The sequence below is a fragment of the Chroicocephalus ridibundus genome, chromosome 3, assembly GCF_963924245.1.
Source record: "Chroicocephalus ridibundus chromosome 3, bChrRid1.1, whole genome shotgun sequence".
NCBI classification, from domain to species: Eukaryota; Metazoa; Chordata; class Aves; order Charadriiformes; family Laridae; genus Chroicocephalus; species Chroicocephalus ridibundus.
This window is the reverse complement of record NC_086286.1, coordinates 99,044,050-99,065,646: the sequence shown is the minus strand read 5'-3', so window position 1 is coordinate 99,065,646 and position 21,597 is coordinate 99,044,050. Positions and strand designations below refer to the sequence as shown.

The following is a 21,597-nucleotide window of genomic DNA, read 5'->3' as shown; positions in this document are numbered from 1 at the left end:
AGGTAGTTACATACTTATGTTTTCCTCTAAACAAAATTACTCATCAACAGATAGCATATTTGTTGTCCTTTATATTATAGCACCATTCATCATATATTAGAATGTAGAATAATAAAATAAATAATTGTATCTTTTGTTATAATTCCATATTTAAATAACACTTAAAACCAAATCCCGGAAACTCAGTTACAACATTTGTTTTCCTGATTTGTTTTTACCTATTATCTGAAATCAGGTGAAAGAACTCCTAGCTTTCTTGGTTCAATCAATTTAGGTAATCTATGATTGTTTCATAAAATAGATAATTTAGTAAGCTAATTTTAGAAACTGCTTCTTCTAATTTTTATATTTACTCTTTTTTTTCTGCTTTTGTTTTTGCTTTGCAATAGACATACCAATGTCAGAGAAAGTAAGAGTAGATAAACACAAAGTTAATAGCAAAGTTCCAAAGATGACACTAATAGAACAAATTTTCTCAGAACACCATTTCACATTTTTTGTGACTTTTTATTGTCCTAAAGAACAAGGATAATAGAAGAAGATACAAAGTAAACAATCACAATTTATTGTGATGGATATCCTTGTTCACTGCCTATTTGAATTCACCTTAAATTTTGACATTTAAGAAAAAATGCTACTATTAGATTCTTAGCACAAAGTTGTATATGATAACAAGACTGAAAAGATGGAATTAGGATACAAGATAGTCATACATCATAACTGAAGTGAAGAAAATGATATTGAGTCTGTTTGGTTATATGTTTAGAATGGACAAGAACTGCTTTCATAAAGAAGAAAGTATAAGTAGATACAAGCTGAGACGGTGATGAATATAAGCAGAATGTAGCTTGGGCATAAGGAGACGGAGAAAATATAGGGGCAACCAAACCAAAACAAAAAAGGATTAAAAGGTTAATTCAGCTTTTATTTGAATTTGTGAGCTAAATTTGCATGTGAGCTAAATGCCATTACATTTATTTAAAATGTTAAAATGCTGTAAAAGTGGATCAGATGAATAGTAGTATTAAACCAAATGAAACACATGCATTTTTTTGTGGACTAACTAGACATAGTCATAACTTACAGCATTTGGCAATTATTATTGTGAAACAAAACCTCCACTTAAAACTTTGAATGAGCAGCTGCAAACCTCCTGAATAAAGCAACATTGTTAATGATATGTTTCCTTTAGGTAAAATGAATTAAAACATGACTCACAGCCAGAAAGCTTCCAAGGCTATGACTTAAGAAAACTGTAACTGTTAAACCACTGTTCCTACACAGAGGCCTTCCGATATCCTCTGTTATTCAAGTAGCTAATACAGGACATAAATTTACAAAGACAATTTTGAATCCTAAAACCAATAAAACAGTAAAACCTGCTGAATGCTGGCCCTCTAAAATTCAGCACCTCCTCTACATTTCAATGCACCGATTTCAGCAACACTGCAGCTCTCACAATCGAATTACTGAATCTGGTCTCCTTGTGAAAAGTACAGGATTTATACTCCTCAAAATGCTTTCTCCTTCCAAGTGGCCTTCCAAGTACACATTTACAAATATACACAAAATTTACATTTATTAAATCTTTGGGATTAAGTGAAAACTGATTTTATTTTGACAAAAAATGAGGAAATAATTTTAAATTTATCAACACTAAACACTAACAAATATTGCAATCACTAACTGGAGCCTTCGGGGACTGAATGGCAAAACTGGCTGAGTATTGAAACTAAGTTCCTATGCTGCCATATTTATCTGATGTTAAAAGTATGCAGTTTTAGTATCTGGTTTAGGACAGCAGTCCAAGCTTTCTCTGTACCTCTATACTGAGAAAATTTGGAACCCCCAGAAGATGCTTCATCTCACCTGTCCTGGATATTTCTCTTTGGAAGAGATGAGTCACTGGAATTCTCTTCCTTCACCAAGAAAGTCTGGTGTGCAGCTTAGATGATAGGGAAAACTATGAGAATTAAATACTATCCAAAGTTTTTACTCAAACAGCACGTGCAGCTCCAAGTACTCAATGCTGAAGAAAATTGAAGGGTGTACTCTTCATTACAATATCCATAATGTTCTCTATGGGATGTTATTTCCCTTTTTTAGAGTGTTCTTAGTGTTAAAAATAATAAACTTATAACCTATCCCATTTCTCAAACTAGCTCTCCACAAATTTGTCCTGCCTGTCTTGTCAAATATGTATTTTACAGATAGCACAACTGAATGCATGAATAATACACAAACATTAAAAGTAAAATCTAAGCACCACTGATATTAATATGATCTTAATGCTTGATATTAGTAGTAAGCCCCAAACTAAACTCTCTAGTACTTAGTTTTACCACATGTGATTCTCTTGATAATCAATATAAGTGGGTTGTTAATTGCTATTTTTACTTTCTGTTATATTGATCTAAATAATGACTTCCACTCTTATTCCCACATAATATATCGGTGGAAAGACTGTTAAAACACCATGCCTTTCCATAGCTATTTTTATTAACCAATTTCCATGGTACAATGATGTTCACGGTAGAGACCATTTCTACCAGTGCTTTGTGAAATGGTAAATTATTCAATCTGCATTGCACACAGGGCTAGGATATTTCTTTTTTTTTTCAAAGAAAAGCAATCTACATCTTGAAATTAATTGTTCATGTTGTTCAGGCATCATTTCATGCTAATTCATACACCAACATACTGTGTAAAAGACTGACTATATAAAAATAATTAATTAGTAGCTTGTATCTTGGCTTAAAGTATTGGAAAATAAATGATAACACTGTTGTTCTGTGCTATACATATCTATATGGGAAGATCTTGTTTGTGTGTGTACCTCTGTATATGTATGTATACGTGTTTTTAGGTGTAAGCATAAATAAAGTTGTATGTCTTTTTTTCTTCTTTGGGAAAATTGTAAACACAGTTCTACTTATATTTTAATTTCCAGACTTCTCAACTGAATCTCTTCTGATGGACTGTAGCTTTATGTTCTATACTTCTGTTATGTATTTGCAGTTTCTAAGTTCATTCATAATGTGTTTTCAGGCTTTTATGTACCACAGCTTTCAATTTTCTGCTTTTATGAATATCCTAAAATTCGGAAGTTGTTTACTGGACTTCAGTAATGCTTAGCAGAACTTCAGGCAGACAGATAAAAGCCAAGCAAATGTGAAGGGTACAAATTGTACTCCTTAGTGGTGTAAGAGCATATCTAAAAAGCTATTTAAAATTGAATGAAATTATATACCTACTGGGTCACTTCTGTTATTTTCGAGTAGATACTTTTTAGCATGGTCTTTCTGAATGAAGCACTTTTTAATAAATTGCTTGAAGGATCAATCTAAGACCTACTAATGCATGTCTGTGAATTAGAAACTAACGAAGTTGTCTTACCCTTTCAGAAACATAGCATAAACATCATACACCCTGAATGGGAGTGGTACCTATAGTTTAATTCTCTCACTTGTCATCAATGTGTCAGGATTTATATATTTTATTGTACAGAATTAATGATGAAACAATTTATAACTCCTTAAACGTGTGAAATATTTTTGTAGCACTTTCAAGAGTTTTCAAGAAGACTAACATAGTAGGGCACCAAAAATAACTAAAAAATTGTTAAAAGAAAATTATATAGTTTTCTGTGTTCTCTGTGACTGATGATGTCTTTTCTTTCTGCAATCAGTGGGATATCATCAAGTGATCCAATGAAGTACTGAAATAAATTAATTTCTAATCTTACCGGCAGTTATAGTTCTGCTGCTGAGCTACACAAGTTGCGTTATTTAAGCAAGGCAATAATTCACATGGATTCATTATTCTCTCACAGAACTTGCCAGTGAATATTGGCAGGCAGATACATGCCACATCCTATAGAAAAAAAAGGAAATTAGAAATAATTATTTGTTGTACCCAAGGCAATAGAGAAATTAGTATTTACTTCCATTACTATAGAGACCCTAACTAGGACAGGGTCTCATCATATTAAACAGTTTACAAAGACAGAACAAAAAGTAGTCCTAGCCCCAGATAGATTACAAACATAATTTAGGACAAGTGGAATAGGCCTTCCAGCACAGATTGTATGAGAGTTGGGTTTGCTAGCTGGAAATACACCAGCTCTAAATTTGGCTGCCTTTGTGATTTCATAACGGAATCAAGAAAGAGCTTTATAATTTATTTATGGTTTTTCCTCATTTCTGAATTCGTTCCAATGTAATGTTTGCATCTATCAAGCGGTAACAGTGCACAAGGTACCTCAGATACCAAACAGTATCACTAACTAAAGTAGGAAAGAAAATGTTTTTTATCCTTTTTTTCCCCTTCAATATGAAGCATAGAGACTATACTTCTCTATGATGGTGAAAGACATCTGTCAGTTACTGCAACCTGTAATTTACACAGCAAGAACAGTAAGTTATTTTATAAAACAAAATATTTATTAGACCTGGCACTCTCACCCTTGTTTTTCTGTATAAAGTTCTTTATAGTCCTTTTGATCTCAGAAAGTAAAGGAAAAATATATAGGGATTAATTGCCCCAGTGATATTGGAATTGTTTAGGTGTTTCTTCAGAATTGGTCTTAAAGGCATGATTTTGGCCTTAAAGGCATTATTTTAACATCTGTTGAGAGATCTCTATATGTGTGAAACAAATTACTGCATCTGTTTGTCTGTAGAAATGATTGTACAAAATGGTATGTGCTAGTTTATCTACTAGACAAAAAAATTAGACAGATTGAATAATTTAGAAATCTATCCATTTGTTTGGCAGCTTAGACGTCTCTTTTTTTCTCTCTCTCTGAGTGTATATGTGTCACTTGTATATGCTTTTGAACTCTTCTTTCACTATTTTGTTCTGTATAATCACTGCTATTTGCAATTGTCACGCTAATGAAAGAATGTCAACAATGCAGTATGAAATACTACCAGATATGACTCTATTACCATGCACCTTTGACTTTGTGGGTCTGCATAAGTTTATTCTATTTGATAAAAAGAAAAAAAAAATAATAACATATACCACAGGAAAAGCAATAATAAGAAACAACCACTAGGTAATAAAGATAAGTGATTTATCATGTTTTATAGCTGATTTTATTAGAGAGAGAGAACAGAAAAATGAACCAACATCAGTAGTTTCTTAAGTAATCTCCAAGCAACTGAACTAAAAACTGAAAATGTGGAATTTGGGCTTTTTAACATTAGAAATATTGGGAACACTACACTTTCACACAATGCTGTGTTTTCTCACGAAGAATGCCTTATTGTGGCCATTAGGTACTTAAAGGGGGCCTAGAGGAAAGATGGGAAATTTTTAGCAGGGTCTGTTGTGATAGGACATGGGGTAGTGATTTTAAACTAAAAGAGGGAATATTTAGACTAGATATTAGGAAGAAATGTTTTATGATGAGGGTGGTAAACACTGGAACAGGTTGTTCAGAAAGGTGGTAGATGGCCCATCCCTGGAAACATTCAAGTTCAACATTCAAGTTCAGGTTGGATGGGGCTCTGAGCAACCTGATCTAGTTGAAGATGACAGGGGAGTTGGAACTAGATGATCTTTAAGGTCCCTTCTAACCCGAACCATTCTATGATTCTAAGATGTCCCCGCTCATTGCAGCAGAATTGAACTAGATGACCTTTTAAGGTCCCTTCCAACCCAAACTATTCTATGATTCTATGATTCTGTGATTCTGTGATTCTATGGTTCTATGAGTCTATGTCCAAATAGGGATATCTGATGTTTATACTTACATTTGGCAAATCGATACATGTACCTCTGTTTTGACATGGCCTTGAAGAACATTCATTGATATCAATTTCACAGTTGTGACCAAGAAAACCAGCAGGACAATCACAAACATATCCAGACTGATTATATTGGCATATGCCCCCATTCAGGCATGGCTGAGATGCACAAGGATCACCAGGTTCCTCACAAAATGGACCTAAAACAAACAAGCATTAAAAATTAGGGAGTGTTTGAGTGAATGATGCGTCTTTACATGCTGCCCATAAACATTACCTTGTCACTATATTGTGTTTCCCTATTACTTCTTATTAAATCTATATATTTTTTATATTTTTTTAATTTTAGGAGGGATTGAAGGGCTTTTATTTATTGTGTTTTTCTTAAATTTGCTACACTGTGAATCTCCATTTACTACCTGGGACATCTGTAAACTATCATCATTTAAAAAGAAAAGAACTTAAAATATCCCTGTATGTTTTGTTTGTTTTGGTGAATAAACATGGTAGAAATGTGTGGGAGTAAGTAAACTCATCTGTAGCAAAGGGAGGATGAGAACTGGAACCATAATCCAAGGAGACACCGAAGAGTCACTGAACATCTCCTTTGCAGTGATTATTCTTAAAGGAGGTTGTTCCCTTTCCTGCTTATAGATCCAGGCAGTAGTGAAGCTGAATGTACTCTCAATAGGTGCACACAAAATCACACACAGACACGCACACAGACGCAATACAGGCACAGTGCCAACATGGATCAACACGGAGAGAAGCGTCTTTCTCTGCACCACATAAACACAAACATCACTCAAGTGAGCATGAACAGCCATGATGGCTCAAGCTTTTTCCTCCACTCAGTCAGTACTGAAGTTCACCAGTAAACATACACACGACCTCACTTTCTAAACACGCAAACAAATCCACGTTAATGGGTTCCTCAAATATTAGCACAAGTTTTAAGTCTGTCTGATATGCATACCCAGATCCTGGACCTATTGCTGACTGGCAGGTTCAGACCTTGAGTCATTCCAGATCTGGGTATTGTTCTACTTGCTGGCTAGTCCAGTTTAAACCTGCCCACTAGGAAGGGTGGTAACACAGAAATAGCAAAGGAAAGAGACTGCGGTGCTCAGATGCAGGGCTCAGCCTGACCAGCGTAATGAGCCACAGCCCGCTTACACTCAGCCAGCCCTCTATCACCTTTTCTCTGCTTTTTCGCATGTTCGTACTTCTCCCATCTACCTTGATCACTACCCTTCTTCACCCTTTTCTTCTCCCAGATAAAAATCCCTTACCTACATGCTTGTCCCCATTGGCCCTAGTTTTGTTACCTCCATAAACAAATTCAGTATTTCTGATATGGTTACCTATATAATCTTGGCTTTATTGATTACTGATATGGTTGCCCAGGCTCTGTTGGCCTTGCAAGAAAATAATCCCTGAAAAGTCCCCAGTTCCCTCCCTTTAATTATCTGTGTCTCTTTTCTGTGTCTCACAAAATTCTCCCCTGACTATTTGTGGAATCCAGTCATTGCTCATGTTGCTATCTGTAACTTTTGTCAGCCACTCACTCGATTATTACTTAAGCTCAGCAACTTCTCATGTCCAGTAGTTTCCCATGTTCTGTTCAGTTATTGTAACCCCAGGCAAGGGTTGACCAATCTGCCTGCATACCTCAACAGTTATGAACTGCCTAAGTATTTTGGACAATTATCTCTTTAATTGTGCAACATCAAAGTTATATCAGAATTATACCAGCTAAGAATTGACTTCCATTTACTTCTGGAAATTATGTAACAAATATGCTTTTTACATATCCCATACTTTGGTACTCTGATTTAAACCACCTTCCTAACACATACTTACAGATTACGTCAGAAGTATTTTTCAATAATTGGCTGTAGCAATAACATTAACTTTGTAATAAATCTATTCTGAAGTAGTAGTATGTATTGATTCCACATTTTGCTAGTCACTTTAATCAGCTGAAGTAAAAATAGACATTCATAAAACAATAAATTATACTTTACAAAAAGATGTATACTTTTGAAATGGTAAACAGAATACTTCTAATTCAGAATTGTAAACTGCCAGGTTTCAACTGTTCTAAACCAATTAATAGATAAGTATGCGAGCCTCTAATAATTTCCTTACCAACACAAGCTAGCTATATAGAGCAACTGTAAGTATGTGGAACATTTCCAGGAGATCCAAATATCACACTCTGTCTCCATTATATACCTAAACAGCTGATACAAGACAATCCTATTAGCAGAAAAAGGGTCAAAACACAATTTTATTTTTATCACCCAGTTCATTGCAAATAGTTGTTCCAATAAGGCAAAATGAATTGGGTCTATCTTTTAGGACATATTATTCACTTCTCTTTATCATCAGAGGACATTCAAAGAATCTTTTGTGAATATTTTGCTATCCCTTATCACCATAGTAACCAAATTACAGTAAAAGTATACTGCAACTTGCAGATGTTAGGACTTGCTAATAGGAAAAGCCAAGAAGGCCATTCCTTAGAACACAGACATTGACCGCTATTAATGCATATATAAGAGAATATTTGCAACATGAAATAAGGTGCATTGGCCAATTGTTTCTTATTATTCAATTTAGTGTTTAGCTGTCCTCTTATACTCCAATACAGTATTGTACCCCAGCAGTACTCATAGATGAGGTTACATATAAATGCTTATCTTATTTTTTTTTTCCTTTCATTGGGCATATTTGACAAGAATAGGTGCTCCTGACCCACCCACATTACTAAACAGGAGAAGGCAAATCAGCAAAACAGTGACTCCAGCTGCTCTATCCAAAGGAAAGCCAGAAAATGTAGTTCCACAAGCCAAATGGATTAATGAGTTGTTCCTGCCATTGTTTCTACCCTGAATCCATTCAGTCCTCCTCATTTTTTCTGACACCATTACCAAGATATTCTTAGCCTTTTGTTACGAAATGGCACTGAATGAGATTACTAGAACAGGGAAAAATTAAATAAACAAAATAACACAGAACAATGAAGACCAGTTGGGGAAACCAGACGAAAGAGGTGCCTTTTTGGTAATGCTATGCTCGCTTGTAGCAAAACTCAGAAAAGGGCATTGTTCTGTTAAAAAAAGAGTGTAATTTTCTTTTAGGGAAGACTAAAACTAGCTAGAAGAGGAATAGAGAAAAACCTGAGAGGACAGAAGGAAATAGTTTTAATCACAGCATGGGAGATGGATCAAGGAAAAAATGCATGGTTCAAGGATGGCAAAAAAGGTGTTTTCTCCTTGGAATCTCCTTGCAAAGGGCAAAAAAATATATTTTTATTTTTGTTAATTTGGAAAAAACAATGGTTTTAGTGTGAATTGGGAACCAATTACCTAACCAGGTCAATGGGGATAAATTTAAATGAAGATACCAAGGCAGCAACTGCACTCATGGTCTAAAATGCAAGTCACATCTTTCATAGGTCTACCTAGAGTGAATTCAATAAAAAAACTCTATGAACTGCCTAATGTCTTTTAGGAAGAATACAGTCTTGAGCAGGAATGTTTCCTTAATCATTGACACTACTTATGTCTTTGACATTCCTCTACTTTATAATTTCTTGTATTCAGCATTTTATGTGAAAAGCAAGAGCAGTGCTCTTTCCCCCGAATGTACATGCCTGATGAGTCTGACAAATCAAGTTAAAAAAAGGAATTCTGGACAATTGGTGTTTTGAGCTTTTTATTCTAGCATTCCCAAACCTGATGTCACACTCAATCTATTTTCCAAAGACGACTGAAAGGTGACTTGATTATAGCCCTTGGATGGGGAAAATATCAAGCACTAAAAGGATCGTTAATTCAGTGTAGAAAAGTGTAACAAAAGCAAATGACTGAAGAGAGAAGCAAAATGAAATCAAGTGAGAAACACCTCATATATTTTTACTAGTGAGGTCTCTGTACCAGACTACCATGAAAGAACTGGATTCTACAGTTGCTGATGCCTTCACATTAATGCTTTTTGAAAGATACTACTTTAACCATATACAAGACACAAGCCTTAATATATAGGTAAGCGATATAACAACCTTTGGTCAGAACAGATGAACAACTGGTCCTGTAAACTTGCAAATCTATTTATCTACTTTGACTCAAAATTTATACAAAGCCTCCTAACAGTTGTGTAAAATTAGAAATTCTTTCCAAATTTCCATTTAAAAAATCACATGGTTTTGTCACCATCAGTGCCTCTTGTTTAGGTATGTTTAAATAAATACTTAACTTCACAGTCATACTAACATTTACTGAACTCTTGAATGCTGTTGTTGGAAGCAAGGTAAAGAGGGAACAGGATAAAAATAGATCTGTATAATCTGAAGTCAATCATGAACCCCTGAGGGAGGACAATATTCAAGCAATGAACAATGCAGCTGGGAATGACACATCAGTCCAACTTGCAAGCGCATATTGAAAATTTCTGTACAAATTCTGGAGACCTGAGATTTAAAATAAGTTCAAGATAAATTATTTTAACTGCACAGATTCGATGCATAACCTTCTATTTTACTTTGATGATGATAGCAAATACTACAGGCATAGTATTTGACATAGATGTTGTGTATTTCCATTGCCAACAATTTCAACAAAATTACTTCTTCCCTCAGTCAGACCCAAAAAGAAATATTTGCTGAGAATACTGAAATCCCTTTAATGTTCACTGATGAATGGTTGGCTACTCAAAGCTATGAGATACTGTTCAAATTCTCAGGAAAATAAATGCAGAAACCATGTCCTAGTGGGAGACAGCTGATTCAAGAGACTTCAGTATGAAAAAAAATAGTTATCAGCTTGATTGAATATCCTGATTAAAGAAGAAAATTCAAGAAAGTAAAGAAGAAAATTCAAGAAATTAAAGATATCATTAGTAGGATTGGTTCACCATGGTCTTTCAATACAGTGAATTCTTGTTTGGTTTACTTCAACAAAATAAAAATTGTGGAAGATCAAAAAAAGGGAACGAGCGAATGAAGATTATCCTATAGACCAATATGAAAGCATAACAAATTTTAGTTTAAGGAACTGAACCTTATTTCCAAGATCTTATATTGCTTTTACATATTAAGAGACTAAAATCCTTCACCAAAACCAAACAAATGACAAAAAAAGCCAGCCCTTCCTTGTTTGGTTTAACTGTGTCTCTGCTAGTCTTCATTAGTTTCACTACCACGTTATAATGATAATCCATTAAAAATCAAAAGAGATTCCTGACATCTTTGATAAGCATTAGTCAGTGCATTAAGATACCACATAGTGCCATTTACATAAATATCTGGGGTTACTGATTAAAATAGATTTTATTTTTAATATGAGTCTCTTAGGGATTCATATTTATACAACCGTTTCTCTTTCCAAGGAGTAAAACATGTGAAAGTTCATAGTAGCATATTTCACTTTAACATGATTTAAATATTTTTTTTGTTATTCCTCTAATGAAGAATCAATATTTTCTAGAGCAGTTAAGCATGAGGCACAGTATACTATTTCAGGGAACAACATACGTTACACACATATATATTCACTTATTTGTACTTTAGTTAGAATGAAGCAATAATATTTCAGGGTGAGCATAAAAAAGGAACTATTTAGTCGAAGAGAGATTTATTTTCAGTTTAAATGAAACAAATGGTTGCTAGGAGCTACAATCAAGGAATAAGATACACAGTAGGCAATAAACAGAATAAAGCCTGGTAATGAAGACAAGTATGATAATTCAATTGTTAAAAATACTTTTAATATTTTAGTATGTTCAGTTTCACAACTGAAATTACAGAAACCTACCTCTTACATCATGCCATTATTAATATTTAGCACTCTTGTTCACTTTAAAACTAATTTCAAAATAAGGCTCTTTTAATCTGAAGAACATCAGATTTCAGTTGATTAAGTGAAAGTATTTCTGCAATTAATCTAATCCCTATCTGCATAGCTCAGTTAAAAATTCATTATAATTAGTCCAATCCAGTGGACTCCTTGTTTTTAGTTTCCTGAGTTTCATCAGCTGCCCTTCCTTTTAAATGTAAAATTGAAAAGTATTTTTAAGAGTTCTTTTTGTAAAAACAACATATTTTTTTCTGTTTAAAAGCATCACTGAATTACAAGTTCTTGTCTTATACATCTAGGCCCTGAAAAATACCAGTATTTCTATTGGTGCACTAAATGCATTAGTCTTTCAAATATGAATACAGTATTTGCATCTTCATATAAATTTCTAATCAAAACCAATGAATGACACCTTTTTTTCTGCATATGAAGTTTGAATAAAGTTTGAATCAAAATTAAATCTAGTCAAGGCACTGTAAATCTAGGTCTCAGAAGCAAGTGAGTGCAAATCTCCATGAAAGATTGTAAGGGCTACAATCTTAATTTTAGACCAAATAGGCAGTATCAAAGCTCACTGATGTGCTTTATACAAAAGCTCCAATCAGCAGACTTGAAAATAGACATTTTGGAAGTAAATGAATGAGAAGAACATTAGCTTCCATCAGAGGAAAGCCTATTAGAGAGAAAATTACAGTACTGGAGGAAAAACTCATCAACAGTCCTTGTAAACTTTTAGTTTTACTTCTTATCTTGACTAACTACAGTGTGCAGAAATTCTAAAATAGCCGAAGCAAATAGAGCTGGGTTGATTCTGATCCAATACCTCCCTGACCACTGCTAAGGCAGTGTACATGGGCTGCCATTGCTTCTGGAAGGCTATTATTTCCTGGGGCAAGAGCAGGGCATCACCCTAGTTATAACAGATCAATATACTATTCCTAGCCTAAAATGACTTCCTAGTGCCTCAGTTTGCTGCAGAAAGAGGTGTTTGAATCGCTGCTAGGGGCAGCAGGAAGGTAGCCATAATGCTCAAATTGACAGCTATGACTTTTGTCAAGACCACCAATGCTGCCCACTAACAGAAAGTCTAGATTTAAAATTGCCTTTTCAGGTACAGAAGAAAATGTAAGTGTATCCATTAACAGTGAATGTACTAGTACCCCACGGACTTTACTATGGTAAAATGATATCCACCTTTTGGGAATGTGGTTTTAAAAATGCAATGATTAGTCACTCCTTTCTCTAAAGTAAAATGTTCTCCAGACAGTATTAATTCAGTTCCCCAGCTGCCCCTGAGGTGACAAGACCTTTCCTATGCTCAAATACAAGGTATGCTCCTGATGGTTCACATACTTCTGTGAGAGGTTCAATACTTCTGAATTCTGAAGTATTTCACCTCTTAGAGATGAGGAAGTCTCTCCTGGCATTCATGGATTAGCACTCTGCCTGATGTTATTCAGTATGGTTTTTAAAGGTATGAATGTGAGACACACTTTTTATTAAAATCTTAAACGATAATAGATTGAGTCAATATATGGAGTGAGAAAGAAATTTTCTTCAATAAAATACAAAAGTCTGTGTGATTTCAAACTGCAAAGGTATAAAATATGAAAAGAAACATGCACAAAAATATTAAGTAAAAAACTGTACATAAATAGGCACCAGACACCAATTAAGTGGCAAATGCTTTGTGAACCAAAACAGAAGGAACTCAATTGGATGGCAAAAGTAAGCTTTATTTGCTCAGTTTTCAGTGGAGAACAAAATCCTTTCTCGTTGTTCACAGGGAATACAACATCATAATTATTGGTGAGAGATATGAAAGTGCTGGTTTATATACATCGCTAGCAAGACTAAAATTAAATACTTCATTCCATTCTGAGTAAATGACAGAGTTGATTCAAGGAAATTTAATATCCGAACGTGTCTCCCAAGTGAAGATAGGCAGGCTGTGTAGGGCACGTCATGCTGGGCTGGGCGAAACCTAAGGATGCAGCTGGAATAGAGAAGGAAGAACAGAGATCCAAGGTCCAAGTTCTCCCTGGGTTTGCAATGTACAGAAAATGGCATCTAGTATGGGTGGGAATCGAGGTAGAACCATTGGGCAGAAAAAGTTATTTAGAGATATTTGAGAGATTTCTTGTGGAAACAGATAGAAACTATTTCAGAATTTGTTGTGGGCAAAGCAGCAAGAATAAATTGAACAGCAAAAAAAAATTCACAGAAGAGAGAAAGGGGTAAAATGACCAAAAGGAAAAACAATCGTTAGCTGTTATTATTACTAATACGGGGATGTATATTTCCTGATTGTCAAGAGCTGTTGCAGAAAATAAAAGTGTTTATTAATAAATGATAGTGCAAAATCCTTAAAGAAGAAAATAAACTTATATTTAGAAAAAATATGTTCTGTCCTTTTCTGCTTTATTGCCTGTGTGTTTACAGCCAGCTAGAATTGCAAAGCAACATCCCTCCTGAAGAGCTTAATAATATGGGAAAGGGAACAAGCCTCAAGGAACACTGTAAGTCTATTAAATTCGCGATGGGCACGGTGTTACTTAGGACTTCTATGGTTGTCTATAAAAATCCCATTGGAAACTGAAAAGTCCTCAACATTTCTGTTCTTTGCAAGGCACGCAAACCATATTTCCTTGTCTTCTGTTTAGTGGAGTAATGAGTGGTAGCTTCAATACTTCTTAGCAGCAAAGATTAGCTCCCTGTTGAAATCATGCTGCTTTTATTTTATTTTTTTGGTGGTAGAGACCTTAGGGCTTCTGCTTCTCCTTAGGGTCAGAGTTGTTCAGTTGTTTTCTCGACTTGCCTCTCTTTCAACGGTCAAACCTTTGGAAACTCTTTAGCTTAGATATCTATTTCACATCAAAGGAAGCACTAAAATGAGCTTGTTCCATGTCCCACAGGTACGTTTGGAACTTATGCTTTTATAACAGGAATTTTTAGCTGAAGTTTTGAATAAATGTTTTTCTGAAACTGAGATAACTTGATCATTATGTGCACTGAAGTAAAATGTTCTTAGCTCTTTTTTTCTGTAAAGAAGAATTAAAGCTTGTAATAGTTTCTGATATTTCACTCACCTAAGGGAGGAAACGAGGGAGGAAGGATGGGAGGTAGAGATTTCCTAGTGGGGCAGCTGTACTCTAATATTCTCCAGAGTAAGCATGATAGGCACCTGCATCGACTAAACAAAATACTTCAGTAGATGCCAAAGCAGTCTAATCTGTAATTCAGAGTATTTTAAAGGCTTTTAGTTTCTAAAATGTATCAAAACTATTAACTGTGAAAATAGGTTCTCAATTTGTTCCAGAACTGACACACTAAAAACATAGTAAGAGAAAGGTCTCAATTTATTTTAATTTTCTGTTATATATTTATCAAAGAAGATCATTTATCTTCACATAGGTATATTTAGACACTACTACAAGTTAAAAAAAGTATGGTTTTTATATATTTCCTGTTCATATTTGCCCACTTGCCAGACCACGCAGGATTACAAGGAAGTTAACCACTATATTATCTGAAAGGACTCAATGTAGATCAACAAAATAAATAGAAAAGCAGTTAAAAAATTTGCACAGCTTGTATACATTTTATATATTATGATAGCAATAAGATTAAGACTCTATTTATTTTAACATTTTATTACTAAAAAAGCTACATCAATATTTGGATCTTTTATCTCCAAAGAGCACACAAAGTGGGAAGTGTGATACAATGAGAAAGAAAGAGAGAAAGAAAGAGAGAAAGAAAGAAAGAAAGAAAGAAAGAAAGAAAGAAAGAAAGAAAGAAAGAAAGAAAGAAAGAAAGAAAGAAAGAAAGAAAGAAAGAAAGAAAGAAGGAAGGAAAGAAGGAAAGAAAGAAAGAAGGAAGGAAAGAAGGAAAGAAGGAAAGAAAGAAGGAAAGAAAGAAGGAAAGAAGGAAAGAAGGAAAGAAGGAAAGAAAGAAGGAAAGAAAGAAGGAAAGAAAGAAGGAAAGAAAGAAAGAAAGAAAGAAAGAAAGAAAGAAAGAAAGAAAGAAAGAAAGAAAGAAAGAAAGAAAGAAAGAAAGAAAGAAAAGAGAAAGAAAGAAAGGAAGGAAGGAAGGAAGGAGGAAGGAACGAAGTAAAGAAGGAAGGATGGAATAGAGAAAGAAAAAGAAAGAAAAAACTACAATTTAGTGGGAATGCCAACGTACATAGAACAATAGAATCCCAAAATGGAGTAATCTACATTTTAAAGACTTGTGTAAATGAGTAGGCTTGAGTAGGAAAAAGAGGGGAAAGGCTGTGATGAATAAATGGATGAGTTTAAAAACAAGGAAAAGTGATGATGGAGAGAAAAAACCCAAACCAACAGCACATACAATATAAACTTGTGTCCAAATACTTGCAGCTCTACCTACTCCACTCAAATAGGCCAGTCTGCTTGCATCCCAGGTAAAACAAGCAAAAGAGGTACTATAAAGCATGAAATGTAGAAATAGATCTCTCCTAATTTAATATGAAATTCTAACCATTTAAACATGATTTTATGGTCTGTTATGAGGTCAGATAAACGTTGTAAAGGTATAATTCAAATCTTTGATGTCTGCAGTGGAAAAATTTATTGGGAACATTTGAAATTCATATAAAAGATGTAGAAAGACCACACCTTCAACAGCATCCAGAGTCACACTGGTGTATGTTTTCAAGACTATATTAAATTACTGAGTAGTGCTCTTCCCCTAACTTAAAGTGTAACTTTGCCTCCTACACTCATGTTTAATTATTTTTTTTTTTAAATTCACTATCAACTATCCTAGAAAGCAGCAACTTCATGGATAAAATAAATGTAATGAAAGAGAGTGGCAAATTTTGCTAGATCTTCTTAGTGAAAAGAGGAAAAGAAAATGTGTTTGCATTTGTCTTCATCATCATAATCTCTGTCATGTAGTCTGCTGACCTCAGGTATTCAATGAATACAAACAGAGTTTGTCTGCTTCTAGATGGGACAATGTAGACATTTTTATTTACCGCTGTACTACTGCTTGAGATTCCCAAAATCACGTAACAGTTTAATTTTACCAGATAACTACAACCCTGATAAGTAATGTGTATGGCAAAATTGAACAAATTATTTTCTCAGATCTTAAACACTCCATCTTACTCAAAAAGATTACCTTAAACCTTAGATATTATAGTAGAAGAAGTTACTTAAAAATTAAAGCAGTTTGAGATTCCTGGTAAAATATTTCTGAAGTTACATGTTCTGTAGACTCCTTAGGAACATTAAAAATACTCTAAGCAAAAGAAGTTTTGTATGGATAAAACAGCTTTTGTAGATCAAAAATGGGTTTTTATTTGTTTGCTTTTTTCCCAACTGTTTCTGTCAAATTAATACATGTATTTTTCCTTCCCCCAATCTTGATTTACTCACAGATTTTCTTCCTCACAGCTAGAAACATTATGACTACAATGTGGAAAAATCAATATATTTAAAATTAAATTAAAAAAATAAAGTTAATTTTCTTCAAGACATTTTATTTTTCTTTAAAATGGAGACCAACAAAAAACTAGAAAGAGCAAAATCTTTTCAGAAGGCATTGAATGCACAGCGGTTTTCATGAGATACATAAAAGCATAGATACATGGTCCAGAATTACTCTGAACCACTCAAAACACTTTGGGTTTTTATATTTTATAAATGCTCATAACAATTTTAGCCACATTATGTACAACCTGGTTATTTGTGATTGTTATCCTTACCTTTTTAGCACCTCAAAACTAGATGAGATTTTAAAGAACACATATAGCCGAGTGACATTTTTGAAAACATCTAAATAACTTGACATACAACATGAACGTGCTATGTGAGATATCTCACTTAGAGGTCTCTTCTAGTAAAGCTAGACTATGTCCCATCTTAAAATATCTTCTATGAAGTAGTATTGGCAACTCCATATTGAATTTTAGATTTCAATTTTGAGGTGACTTTTATACTTTGATGTCCTATGAAGTTCCATGTTCAAAAATTATCTAGGCACCTTTAGAATGGAAATTTTATCGCTGGCACTGTAAAATATGCTGATAAATGACAACTTTAGAAGGTGGAATACAAAAATCAACCATATGTTTTTGAAAAGTGACTGTTAACTCTGTGCTAGCAGGCTTACTGTAGTTACATAATAGTTTATTATGACTGCCTTCTTGACACGCTTTTCTTTGGTAAAGTGATATAGGTTAGATTTGTTGAGTTATTTTTAATTCACTTATGCAAGCATGAAAAATGACAAACCTCTCAGTTTGGGGGCAGTCATAATTGTCTTTATTTGCTAATCTATCTCAGTATCAGAAGAAATCCTATAAAACCTGATGAATTGATATTGATAAAATTTGTCAGTAGATACAATAAGTAGATTCAGCAAATTCCTCAGCTTTCTTTTCTACAGAGTAGAAGTGATCAAATCATTAGTAGATTTTAGATATTTGGACACCAAAAGCTTTAGGCTAAAACCTATTGAAATCCAAATAAACTGACCTGCAACTGGAAGTTCCCTAAAAGACTTTCCAAAATTGGCTCTAACGTTGCTGTACTATGTATGCCAATATTCAACAATCATGGCTACAACATAATAAATATAAAACTTTAAGGACTGTAAAACTATTCAGAGGTTTTTAATTCTTGTTGTTGTTGTTGTTGTTGTTGTTGTTATTATTAGCCATTCTTTCTGCAGTAATATTTTCAAGAATTCCTCTGACCTAGGATAAAATAAAGATGCAATAATTTAAATATTGATAGTGAGCAATTCAGTTAGTTATATGAATCCAGGAAGAAGAGCCTTAAATAAAGCAGCAGCTGGAAAGTTGGCATTTTGGTATTTCTCTGCTAATACACAGACTTTCTAGAATCACATGCCAGATGATTAACTTTGTCCTCTCTCCTCAAAGTTACCGCAGCCAGGTGACTGATGACAAAAGATATGTACAGGCTGAAAAATCAAATGGATTCATTATAATACTTGAACACTTTTCTCCATAGCAAATTATATCATGTGTAGCTTGGCCTTCTCTTGTTTGCAGTCAAAACTATGTTGTGTGAGCACACAAAAAAGCTTGGGTAAGCAGGTACCAAGCCACTTACACCTTTATACATCAACTCTAAATCAACAAAATACACCTGCAGTCAAATGCAGCACACAGTACTAGTATACTATACACAGCTGTAAACATTGAACTTGACAAAAATGTTGACATATTTTCACCATTGCCAAGTTTTCAGATGGAGTCCTCAGCAACACACAGTTGTTTAAACCCTGTAATTCCCCCCAAAAACTTGAGCCTTTAGAACTTACAAACTTTTATGGATCCCTTAACAAAATAACTTTCAAAATGAGTCTGACAGATGTCAATGACTGAAGCCAGTTGTATTGCGTTCACGTGGCAAGCTTTTAGTAGTAGAGGGGCTACAGGGGTGGTTTCTGTGAGAAGATGTAAGAAGCTTCCCCTATGTCTGATAGAGCCAATGCCAGTTGGCTCCAAGACAAACCTGATGCTGGCCAAGGCCAAGCCCATCAGCAAATGGTGGTGGTGCCTCTGTGATAATATATTTAAGAAGGGGGAAAAAAATCTTCACAAAACCATACTGCAGCCAGAGTGTGAGGAGTGAGAACATGTGAGAGAAACAAGTCTGCAGACACCAAGGTCAGTGAAGAAGGAAGGGGACCGTGGAGAGAGGAGTCCATGTTGGAGCAGGTTTGCTGGCAGGACTTCAGGATCCTGTCGGGGACCCAGGCTGAAGCAGTCTGTTCCCATAGGATTGCACCCCATGTAAAGGGTCCTCGCTGGCGCAGTTCGTGAAGGAAAAGGACTGTCTCACATGGGAGGGACCCCGTGCTGGAGCAGGGGAGGAGTGTGAAGAGTGCCCCCTGAGCAGAAAGGAACTGCAGAGACAGGGTGTGATTAACGACCACAACACCCATTCCCCTTCCCCCTGTGCCACACAGCGGGGGGAGGTAAAGAAAATCGGGAGTGAAGTTGAGCCTGGGAAGAAGAGAGGGGTGGGTGGAAGGTGTTTTAAGATTTAATTTTATTTCTCATTATCGTACTCTGATTTGATTGACAATAAATTAATTTTCCCCAAGTCAAGTCTGTTTTTTGCCTGCAACATTAACTGGTGAGTGATCTTCCTGTCCTTACCTCAACCCATGAGCCTTTCATTATATTTTCTCTCCCCTGTCCAGTTGAGGAGGTGGAGTGATAGAGCAGCTTTGGTGGGCACCTGTCATCCAGCCAGGCTAAACCCACCACACCAGTCACTCATTTGTCTGTATAGTTTTGCACTTAATTGTTAATTATTGTTAAAGATTATATATCATCCTTTCTAATTTGTAGTAGTGTAGAAACAGGGTTACAAGTAATCAAGAAGAAAGAAACTGACATGGGGAATAATCTTATCAAAAGATAATTGATTGTTTAAGTCTGAAAAGGAGACTATTCAAGATATATAAATTTGGTTTTTTCCATGGTCCTCAGAAATCACAAGCCTAAGTGGCAAAGTCCTTCTATGACACTGAAAGAGGACTCTGGCTGAGATTAATTCCTACTAATGTTCAGAAACGTGACTGTAGATTTGAGGCAACTACTAAAGTAGTAGACCTGGCAAACAGATCTTCAGGAGACATATCTACTTAAAATTCAGTAAGCAAGGTAAGGGCTGAGGTAGAGATGTAAACGAGGAATATATTCTGGGAAGGTGTGCCCTTAGGCAACTGCAGAGACCAGGGACATGTGCTAAATAAGGGGTAGCCTGAGGCAGCAGTGGGGATTGAGTATATCGAGGAGGAGGGGGAAGAGAGAGTGGGTGATATAGAAAGTAAGAGCAAAAAGAGCCCTTGAATCTCAGGAATAGAGCCCATCAGAGTAACACAGAAGCAATAGGATGGGCTGAGTAGCTACCAATAGCCCTGATTTAATACCTCCTGTATTTTAGGAGGCAGAGGAAGAAAAAAAAGGTGAGAATAGCTGTTTAAAAAACAGTTTATAACCTTTTTGTTGGTGGTGAGAAAACGATGTTGGTTTTAACTTGAGTATTTCCATATTACTATTTTTTTATCCTAGCTGCTAATTTTTAAGAATATCGACTGTCATGAAAAATCCCAAGAGGGCTCAGTTGTGTTAATGTCTAAAATGAAGGCTGTTCATATGGATAAAATGTGTGATATGTTCTCAAGTGACCACATCACTTCATCTCATAATCCAAATTTATCTTCTCATCTTCTAGATTGTGCATTAATTTATTCTAATAAATTAATCTTGAGAAAAAAAAAATCCTTAGGAATACCTATAGCAGAAAACCAGAAAAACAAAATAAATATTAAATAAAATTAGATAACTAAGTTTTGTACATATGTATGTTCTATTAGAACTGTCGTGAGAAGGAAAAAGGTCTGCTTATTGTAGCGGTTGATAACTTTATTAGACTCTGAGAAACAACAGAGTTTTATACCCTTTGCAGGAAAACCAGCTTTTGAACATTCAAAATTTCTTACAACTGTAACTTTTAGTCTCCGATGACCTTTGGTTATATTGGTTATATTATTATTTGGTTATATTTCTATTTCCTGAGGCCAAATTTGACATCTCTTAGCATTATTTAATGGGACAAACTGGGAGCATTTGAATCCCTGGATATTGGGCAAAGTACTGCAGCACCTGGAAATTCTGGAAGCACTGTAGATGTAGAATGTGCTTGACTACTTGCCAGGGCACTGATATTGAGACAAGAATAGGGTCTGGGGGTCTGTCATAAAAAGGATAGTCGTCCTCAAAAGCTGAAAATACCACATAGGTTTATGGCTTTAACACAGTGAAAATGTGAATACAGAAATACAGGCCTGGTATGGTAAAAGAGGCCTTGAAAATTGTAGACACAACATGGAGCATAGGGTAGTACAGGTATGGAATAATAGCAGGTGAGGCACAGGCTTCCCATTGGAGATTCCACAGCATAAACAAC

General features: G+C 35.0%; 1 protein-coding gene across 1 annotated transcript in view; it reads right to left on the bottom strand.

Annotated features, from left to right (window-relative positions):
• EYS (eyes shut homolog) overlaps positions 1 to 21,597 on the bottom strand; it is an 884,174-nt gene that overhangs the window by 804,162 nt on the left and 58,415 nt on the right. Inside the window, exons 4-5 of the mRNA XM_063330257.1 lie at positions 5,760 to 5,953; positions 3,746 to 3,873 (exon numbers count right to left, since the gene is read on the bottom strand). Coding sequence (XP_063186327.1) covers positions 3,746 to 3,873; positions 5,760 to 5,953 — 322 coding nt within the window. The remainder of the gene's footprint in view (positions 1 to 3,745; positions 3,874 to 5,759; positions 5,954 to 21,597) is intronic.